Here is a 10,556-nt window from a genome sequence, read left to right as displayed (position 1 = left end):
ACAACATTCAGAAAAGGAAAGACAGTGCAAAATCTTCGAGACAATCAGTCAGCTCTTTAGGCCACGTTTTGCACCCAGAGATTTGGAAATACTTTGGAAATACCTTTGCAAAGCATTTATGTAACACATCCACACGCATGCGCGTGCGTGTGGGGGGGGGGTGCACGCGTGCGCAAGTAAGCAATCATGCGTGCATATGAGTATAAACTCACCCCATGATTCTCAGCTTTGTTACTGCCCAAAACAAAATCCTAACAAGAAACATGTTACGTGCAACTTTGCCTCAACAAACACACACACACACACACACACACACGATAAATATATATATATATACGCCTTAGTGTTAATTTCTGTGTGTGTGTGCACATGTGCCACGTGTGTGGAGGGAGGGCGTATATGCTACCCATTTAAACATGTTTAATTTCGATTCAATATAAAATAACACATGTTCAAGATTTGTCATTAAAACTGATACAGGGCATACTGTTGCATTTATCATTAGCTCACTGGATACGAAAGAAATAACAATAACAACAACAACAACAACAACAACAATAATAATAATAATAATAATAATAATAATAATAATAATAATAATAATAATAATAATAATAATAATGATAATTCTAAATGTTTTGCTTCATATTCGCACGAGAAGAAATATACACCTTCTGCCAAATTTCTAAGTCAATATCCGGTAGTAATATTACATAAAAATAAATTAATTTTGTAGAAAACAGCATGAAGGAAGTCCGGCATTGGTCTGTTTCACTGAAATGCTTTTCAGTTGGAATAGGTAAAATGTTTCCTGATTTTTAATGAATGGTTTCGGGTCATAAATCTCTAACCAGATGATGTGGATTATTGATTATTGATCTACTAGAATCTATGTATCCAAGACGAAGTGAAGCATGAATGACAAAACGGATGAGATGTTTCGGAAACACAAGAAAAAAAGAAAATGAAATCAAAAGATGAGAGAAAGAGAGTGATAGATAGATAGATAGATAGATAGATAGATATAGGGAGAGAGACAGGGGTAGGTGTGAGGAAGGAGTAAGAGACAAAGAAAAAACGAATGAGAAAAAGGAAGAATATCTTGCCCATTGGCTTAGCTAAATCCTCTTGGCAGCATCTCATGACGAAACTGCATAGTTACTACCTTACCTTCTCACTGATCAAATCAATGACTTACTTTGTTTCTGTGTAGAACGTGATCGACCCTACTAATCATAATGCAACTTAAATGAAAATGTCATGAGAGGCCGGCTGAGATACTTGTGAATTTATATATTTTCAGGCGCATTACGGCCAAACAATTTGAGTGATAACTTGACATGTTTATTCATGATTTTTTCTTCCTTACTGTGTCATTATGAAACCGACATCACGGTATCACACACACACACACACACACACACACACACACACACACACACACACACACACACACACACACACACACACATTGTTGTTGTTGTTGTTGTTGGCACTCCGTCGCTTACGACATCGAGGGTTCCAGTTGATCCGATCAACGGAACAGCCTGCTCGTATAATTAACATGCAAGTGGCTGAGCACTCCACAGACACGTGTACCCTTAACGTAGTTTTCGGGGAGATTCAGCGTGACACAGTGTGACAAGGCTGGCCCCTTTGAATTACAGGCACAACAGAAACAAGAAAAAAGAGTGAGAGAAAGTTGTGTTGAAAGAGTACAGCAGGGTTCGCCACCATCCCCTGCCGGAGCCTCGTGGAGCTTTAGGTGTTTTCGCTCAGTAAATACTCACAAGGCCTGGTCTGGGAATCGAAACCGCGAGTCCGCTGCCCTAACCACTGGGCCATTGCGCCTCCACACACACACACACATGAAAAGAAAAAAACTCCAAAATCTTCAACATACATTACGTTCAAATTAGCCTCAATACACATACAGAATAATCCAGAAATCCATTTATATTAATCAAAATATACAATATTATAGATCCATTACAGCTAATCTTACCAATCAGTTTCGTACAGGATATTAGATAATCAGGTGATTATCTAATAACAGTGGTCGTCAGAAACGGGGTGGATACAGAAAAATCCATCTCTGACACTCGCAGTTATTACATAATTAGCTGGTTGCTTAATATCCTGTGCGAAACCACCGATTAGTAAGATCGACTGTAATGGATCTGTAACATTGCATATATAACTCCACAATATGTAACGATCGCTACATTTTTAAAATACAAGAAATCAAGCCTTATATATAACGCTAAATTGTTTTCAATTTACTATATGATATCATTTCTGCTAGAAAATTTCTATTTTCAATTCTTTTTTTATTTTTTCTTTCTTTCTTTACTTGCTTTTTTTTTTTGGCATAATTATGTTTCGTTTTATTTTGAGGCTAAAGACTAGACGAATTTTATACTGCAACAAGTAATGCAGGAAGCATACCTGGTAGAAATTTCTTTTACAAAGAAATATAAAGGAATATATTAGATATAAGAGCCGAAAACGAAAATAACTTTACAGACTTTTGGGAGTGTATGAATAATGCAATAGTATCATGTACCGTTCATCTACAATCGTTTAAATCTTATCCGCAAGGTCTGTACCACACCGAACATTACACGACACAACACAAAACAAACGAACTCGTTTTGACAATAACAACTAATAAATTTGAGTAGATATTAATGTTTTGTTGACTAACATGGAATATTAACTGACCGTTTTCATGTCAGCCTCTCAGGCTACACACGAGTCAAATAATGAATTCTTTCCTTTTCAGTGAAATAGTCAAGACAACGATATGGTATAGTAACCTCTTAGCACTTTAGTGTTAAAAAACATTTGTATATACTTAGATACCCTTTCTTTTCTTTTCGACTTTTTTTTTTTTTGACAAGTGAATTAATATATTTGGTGAGTCTTTCATTCTCACTTCAGCAAGTAGCAATTATGATGAAGGGTGTGCTTTACGGATGAGACCATAATATGCCTGAAACATATTCAGAGTCGCCTCCCATACATACAAAAGAAATTGAAATAAAATATCAGTCTTTTGCTAAATCTTATATTTTTCCTTTAATGTGTAATTATTGTTAGTGAATCCTTTTAATTCTTCCCCACCACCTCCTCTGCATTAACCATATCGGTACTAACGAATACATTTGATTATCAACTACCAACAGCATGACATCCTGTTGAATGTCAGAAGTGGCTTCCGGTCTTAAGCTGAAATACACACAACTTACCCGAGTCTTTCGATGATTTATAAGTACGTTCGTAGAGGCCATTCTCAGTAACGTCTGAAATGAAAAGGAATGTGTTAGAGGTAACATGCCATGCGGTTAGAAACAGTGGAAGGTTCGCCTGCTTATTGAAGACATTTCAGATATACACGAGAAATGGCAAAAAAATGGGATACGTCAAGGGTTAATTTGGTTAATTAACAGCATGGCAAGATAAATATACAGAAGTCAAAATTCAAAGGTTAACAAAATGTCACATATCACAAGAATGGTCAATCGGTTTGTGGGAAAGAAATCAAGCTTAGTAACAACAATGGAGAATTGGGAGTACGAGAGTTCTAGATTGATTCAAATGTTAAGGTGTGTAAAGGCTGCGGATAGAAATAAAGCTAGGGTATGTGATGCACAAGTGAATATATAGGCTGAGAAGAAAGAGGAAGTTAAGAGAGAACAGAGAGTAACAGAGGAGTGAAATGGAAGTTGAGAAAGTAGGAGAAGAACTGGAAAGAGAAGAGAGTGAGAGTGAAAAATAGAGAGTAAAGGAAAATGATGGGGTAAGGTAAAGGTAAAAAAGGAAAAGAAAAGTATATGAGACACAGAAACTGAGGAAGAAAGAAAAGTAGAGAGAGAAAGTGGGGAGAGAAACAGCTATAGACGAGTAAAGAACGACGACAGACAGACTGATAAGGATAGAAGGGAGACAAACAGGTAGAAGGAAGGGAAATAGTTGAAAGCAAGGTTGAGATCAGGAGATGAAACAAACAAATGGGTTGCAAGAATAAGTCATGCTTCACAAAGTAACTAAATAACAGAACAAAAAAATAAATCAAAAGCCATGCTAAAAAAGTAAACAAACAAACAAACAAAATCATGCTGAAGGAATACGGGAGAGTTTAAGAAGACAAAAGCAACAATTTCGAATTATCAAAGACAGACAGTTGGCTCTACAGACAGATCAATGAACTTGGTTGTCTTTAAAAAAAATATGACAGTACGATGGTTCTCTCTGTTCACATCCTTTGTCAGACAGGTTTGTAGCTAATAAGGCAGCGGAGGCAGTTGCCTCGCAGAATAGTTTAATGCTAAATTTGCATCCCTAGAAATTTAGAGTTTATCACTTCCTCAATAGTACAGTTGAATACACAAGCATCTATACTGTCTCCCTTCTGTGTACATTTTTGTTTTTATAATTCTGGTCGTATCATAAGATTCTGGATTCTTTTCCTTTACAATTCCTCATAACTAATAATTCCTTAACCTTTTGCCTGTCCTGAGTATCACATATGACACTCAAAACATTTCCCTGGTGTCCATGCATCATATACGACACACATCTCCAATTCTTTTTAACCACCAGAGTAACTTGGGTTATATGAAAGGAAAGCGTTACATTACTCAGAACGTATGGAACAACGGATAACTAAGTCAGAAAATAAACATGAACGTCTAGGACAAACTTTAAAAATTCTTTGGGTAGGTGTTAAAGTGTTAAATATATTTTCTTTCAACGATTTTTATAAATTCTTTTTTCAGAACTACCCCTCTAACTCATTCCCAATCGCCTAATTGCTGCTGCTCATCACCCTCCACCTTTTATTTTCCTATCTTGTCTGCATTTGTGACTGAATTATTGTACATATGTATTTCTGACCCTCACTTCCTTGCTCAATTTTCTCAACCCCACGTTACTAGTCTGCTTCTCATCATCTCCCTTCCAATTCGATTAAATTTTATGACCTCTCTCACACCTTAATTCCTCCCACTACTTTACCTACCCGTACTCCACTTCCCACCAACATGTCTACCCTTATTCATCGCTCATCTACTTCCTTGATCTTTTCCCCCCAGTTGCAATTTAGCCCAACAGATAACACCTCTCTCTTTCTCCCTCTCTCTCTCACGCACCCTTCCTGAAAAAGGCCAAAACTTCTGATTATTCATTCTTCACCGAAAATGAATTAACTATTATTTATTTTTTTATTGTATGAAATTTCACGGATTAACTTCAGTAATAGCAAGTGTTTCACACAAACTGAAAATCCAGGAAGCTTCCTTCAGTCGTGAAATATAAAATAACATGGAGTCGAATCAAACTGTTTTAAATAATACATAAAACTTCTACTAAATGTGTTGAGTGCCTTTTCTCTTTCGCTTGTCCACTCACTTGTGCAGCCACCTCGAGAATGACATACATAGTCATAGAGCTTACATTACCTGCACACGTTGCTCGTTAGCAATATTCTACCATTCTAAAACTATTTTTGATACACGTTACTTCTCTACTAATTTTGCTATTCTATAAATTATGTTAATGTCAAATCCTGCGTTCAAAGAATATTTTATTCAATGAAGAATAAAGCTAGAATGATGTAGCATATTTCTGGAATTTATTAACGCCCACAGTTTGTTGTTAGAAAATGCTATAGAATGAAATACATTTGATGTTCTTAATAGCTTTATGCTTGTTTTAATGGAAATCACTGCATTCACAAAGTTACAAATGATTTTCACAGCAGTTTCAGATCATAATATAAAAACTAATTATATTTAATGCTGAAAATGGACATTAGTATTTGAGTTAAATGTTTTGTTAATTTGTTCAATGCTATGTCTTTTACATATTTAGAGCACAAATTATTAAATGAATGAATATTTTAGAAATAAAAGAAAACGAATTCTCCTATGGCTTACATAATATCCATTTATGAACTGCTCAGAACTATAGATAGCTGATATGAAACAGTTCTACTGACACTATGAATATTTGAACTAAAGTAAATAATTGTCGGCTTACAATGTCAAAATATTGAGTTTCTAGATAGCTGCTTGCAGTAAGTCACCTAATATTAAAAATTGTGAATCAGATGCCTTTAAGATACCAGTGAAAACACAAAAATAACTGCTTCAAGTGGGATGGACGTCATGTCAAGGCCTACTCTAAATCTACCACTGACAGGTTATATATTTTATTTTCAGTAGATAAACAAATGAATAAATAAAAGTAATGAAAATACCAGAGTTCAGAATCGAACCGTAAAGCATCAGTATATTGTATCATTAAAAGAATTTATTTTTTATGTCGGTATTTGCTCCACGCCTCTTACTGATCAACACTTACTGTCTAAAACTGTCGCTTTTCTGGCGATGTCTTTACTGATGATAATCCCGTGTCGCTGACAAATTTAGAAACCTTGCTGACAAGGTGTCTCTCGTTAACGTTAATCTGTACACCCTGTTGATAATTTGAAAGAAGACAACTATTATCCAACGGATTCACTGATCCTGTTTTGTTCATTCGATAATGTTAATGTAAATACAAGCACCAACAAGAACAGAATTTCGTATTTTTTCTTACAGACGCTATGTACAGTTTCTAATTGCAGTACAGCCAGCAGTCATTCGTGAGTATAGTTTGGACACATGTTGCGACTTATACTCTAAAGCTAAATGAAATTAATGAGGTACTCACAGCTAACCTAAGCAGTGACAATCAAAACAGCAGGTAAAAGACCCTGACCAAGTCAAGTGAAAAATAATTCTACTATAGGCAGAAGGTCGGAAATTTTGGTGGGCGGTGACTGGTCGATTACATCGAACCCAGTGTCAGCTGGTATTTTATCGACCCCGAAAGGATAAAAGGTAAAGCAGATTTCGGCAGAATCAGAATCTGGACTCGACGTAAAGCCGGAAGAAATGCCACTAAGCATTGTAACCGGAGTGCTAACAATTGTGCCATTTCACCGTCCTAGACCAAGTGAAAATAATACCGCCAAAGCACAAATTACTCTTTTATTGATCACATCAAACTCTCAATGAAAACAAAGTTCCCTCTTAATGCCTGTGCTACAAATTCAAAGACTTGATTGGGGGTGAACATTAAAGTGTCGGCCAATCAAAAACCAATACGCAAAAAGAAAAAAAAGTTGATATTTGACGAATTATAAATATTCTTTAATGTTTCCAAGAAACTTGTCGCAATCTCTGTAACCCTGCACAGATCCAAATCTTTCTTCCCAAACATTTATGTAATCTTACACTTATAACGTTTTTTTACCAGACGGTTCCACACAGAGAACTATTATTCTCTGTGCTACGAAAACTTGAAACCATAATGTCAACCGAGTTCATCGATACAATGGTTTCAGACTGCGCAGCATCTTGAGCAAGGTCGCGCCAAGCCTTGTGAATGAAACGGAATATATGAGATCTCCTTGGAAATTCAAATGGTCAACTTTGTCACATTCTGTCGTAATGATTCTGCTTGAGTACACGTTAAGGATAGATGTGCCTATACTCAGCTAGTTACATTATAATTCAATGAATTATTCAAGCCGTTTTATTAATGGAGCAGTTGGATAACTCATCGTAAAAACTGACAGAGATCCATGAATATGCGTGCATGTGTGTGTCTGTTATGAAGTATGTACATCATCTTTAAGGTAACAACGGAGTAGTACAGCTCTCGAATTTTTACCTCGAAGAAAGGTCCTGCTCGATACATCACAATTCACAAACTTATTTTACGAATGTTATTTATTCATAGACAATAGCTTGCAGCAAATAACTCTTTCAGGTCAGTAAAAATGTCCATATCAGCTGCCTCACTACGTGACTACACACACACACAGAATTATATATATATATATGAAATATCAACTCTAGTACGGTTTCGGCTTGGATATTCATGTGTATGTGGGCATTTGCCCAAGTTTAGTAAAGGACTGATACAAAACACCATGAACGCCTCATATGTGCGCGCAGGTAAAGGCACTGGATATATGTGAGAGATGAACATTGAGTGTGAAAGAGTAAAAATATGTTAGAGAGATGGATAAATGTATGTATAGGTACGCAGATAAAAAGAAAGAGAGAGAGAGAGAGGGGGGAGTGTGTGATAAGGCAAGTTTGTGACAGTGAAATTTCGAGAAAAAGTATTGTGAATTGAGTTGTGGTAACGCAAGATGTATGTCTATAGGTTTATCAGAGAACATAGAGATTTATCGATTGACTACCTGACAAGTGATTACTTAATATATAAGAGAGAAATTGAATAAAATGCCCGTAATACAACATTGTCAATTCAATACACTACATACGTTCAACAATAAAAACATAAATAAGAGATTTTGTCATAGCCTTTTAGTGTTATAAAAAGGAACTAGTTCAAATACTTCTGGGTTTTGCTAAGTCGACAAATTTATGTAGTAGTTAAGCTTTTAACTTTTATTTCAGTCATCGGATTGCGGCCATACTGGAGATCTACCTTGAAGATTTTCGTAGAACAAATCAACTTCAGTACCATTTTTGTTTTTAAAAGTCTGGTATTTATCATAGCAGTCTCTTTTACCAAAATCGTTAGAAGGACGTAAACAAACCATTTCAGGTTCAGAAGTGGTAGAGGGCGAACAAACTATTTCATCGCATTAAACAGTATATACAGTATTTCTTCCATTGACCCCATCCTTATATCATATCTCTAGAGAAAATTATTGCATTTTAATGACTATTTTAAAAAAAGCTATTACAAAAATAAACCAGACCAGAAAAATTACTACTTAAAAAGGATACCCACACACACACACTCTCACCCCCCCCCTCTCTCTCTCTCACACACACATACATACGCCGGTCTTCCACAGTTTCATTTACCAAAATCCACTCACAAGCAAATGACGCTTGGTCAAGATTCTTTGCTGTGGGACCGAACTCGAAACGACGTGGTATCAAAACGAGCTTCTTCAACCACACAGTCCTATACAGACTATTTCTAAAACTACCATGAAAGATGTAAGAGATATCATGGATAATTTCAACAGTATAACGTATTATTAAACGCTCAATATGGAAGAACCTACACACGTGTCGAGGACTTAGTTTCTGGGAAATCCCAACAATTCTATAAATGATAAATAAATACATAAATAAATAATAAATAAATAGAAAGACGAGCTCAGTGATTACTGTCACTTCAACAGAAGCATAACGAACAAACGTTTCCTTGACTTTATGCATGGGAAATAAACGTTAATATTTACAAATAAACTTCGAGTTGCCTCCCTTGAATGAATTTTTACGTTAATTTTAGATATTTTCTTTTCGTCTTACGTTTATTAACTACTGCTTAACAAACTATCCTAAACGGATCCAAATCATTTCATTACATAAAACAGTATATACAGTATTTCTTCCACTGATCTCCATACTTATATCATGTATCCACAGTCAATTATTGCACTTTTAAAGATATTTAAATACGCTATTACAAAAATTTACCGAACCAGAAAAATCACTACTTAGAAAGAATATGCTTTTGTCTGTCTGCCTGTCTCTCTCTCTCTCTCCATCTATCTATCTATTCATTCACACACGCACAGAAGCTTTTGCACAGGTTACGTTAGCTAAATTGGTCAACCCGAAATCTCGAAGGTATATTAGAAGATACTTGCTGAAGGTGCCACATGATGTCGGATATAGAACCAGAAACCACGGTGGACACGAAGCGAAATTCTTAACCACTCTCACAGGCGCCGACCTAGCAGTTATATTAAGAAGTCGGCCACGCAGTTAGATGGTTCTCTGTTCCATCCCTTGTCCAGTATAGCCTCAGGCTGATCAATATCTTGTGCGTAGGATTTTCCTCTGCTGAAGCTGGAAGTTTATATATTATTTTAGTTCACGTAAACACACATTGATTTTTAAAATTGAATCTTCCGCTGACATCTGTAAAACCCTACATTAAAAAAAAAAAGCAGCTTTAGCCCTAAGACCAAGATATACATTAAACACACCCATGAATTTACTAAAATTACAAATTTCTCCACGCAGACAGTCTACACTTATAATTCGCCCCCAAGTCATGTTCAGAGATTCACAAATTCTTTTTTGCTTTTTCCCTCTTTATTCTTTTCTACTTTAGGCACAAGGCCCAAAAGTTTTGGAGAGGGGCCAGTCGATCAGATCGACCTCAGTACGCAACTGGTACTTAATTTATCGACCCCGAAGGGATGAAAGGCAAAGCCGACCTCGGCGGAATTTGAGCTCAGAACGCAAAGACAGATGAAATACCTATTTCGTTATTGCCCACAAGGGGCTAAACATAGAGGGAACAAACAAGAACAGACGAACGGATTAAGTCGATTACATCGACCCCAGTGCGTAACTGGTACTTAATTTCTCGACCCCGAAAGGATGAAAGGCAAAGTCGACCTCGGCGGAATTTGAACTCAGAACGTAACGGCAGATGAAATACCGCTAAACATTTCGCCCGTCGTGCTAACGTTACCGCCAGCTCGCCGCCTTCTCCTTCCT

At 36.3% G+C, this 10,556-nt stretch overlaps 1 protein-coding gene across 5 annotated transcripts in view; it reads right to left on the bottom strand.

Annotated features, from left to right (window-relative positions):
- Positions 1 to 10,556, bottom strand: part of LOC106874846 (uncharacterized) — a 719,848-nt gene that overhangs the window by 532,411 nt on the left and 176,881 nt on the right. For 4 of the 5 annotated variants that reach the window (XM_052969399.1, XM_052969395.1, XM_052969396.1 and 1 more), the window contains exon 2: positions 3,252 to 3,305. The exons of the other annotated variant lie outside the window; for it this stretch is intronic. In XM_052969399.1, coding sequence (XP_052825359.1) covers positions 3,252 to 3,305 — 54 coding nt within the window. The remainder of the gene's footprint in view (positions 1 to 3,251; positions 3,306 to 10,556) is intronic. 5 annotated transcript variants of the gene reach the window in all.

This window comes from Octopus bimaculoides, chromosome 7 (assembly GCF_001194135.2).
Source record: "Octopus bimaculoides isolate UCB-OBI-ISO-001 chromosome 7, ASM119413v2, whole genome shotgun sequence".
Lineage (NCBI taxonomy): Eukaryota > Metazoa > Mollusca > Cephalopoda > Octopoda > Octopodidae > Octopus > Octopus bimaculoides.
This window is presented reverse-complemented; position numbering and strand designations above follow the sequence as displayed.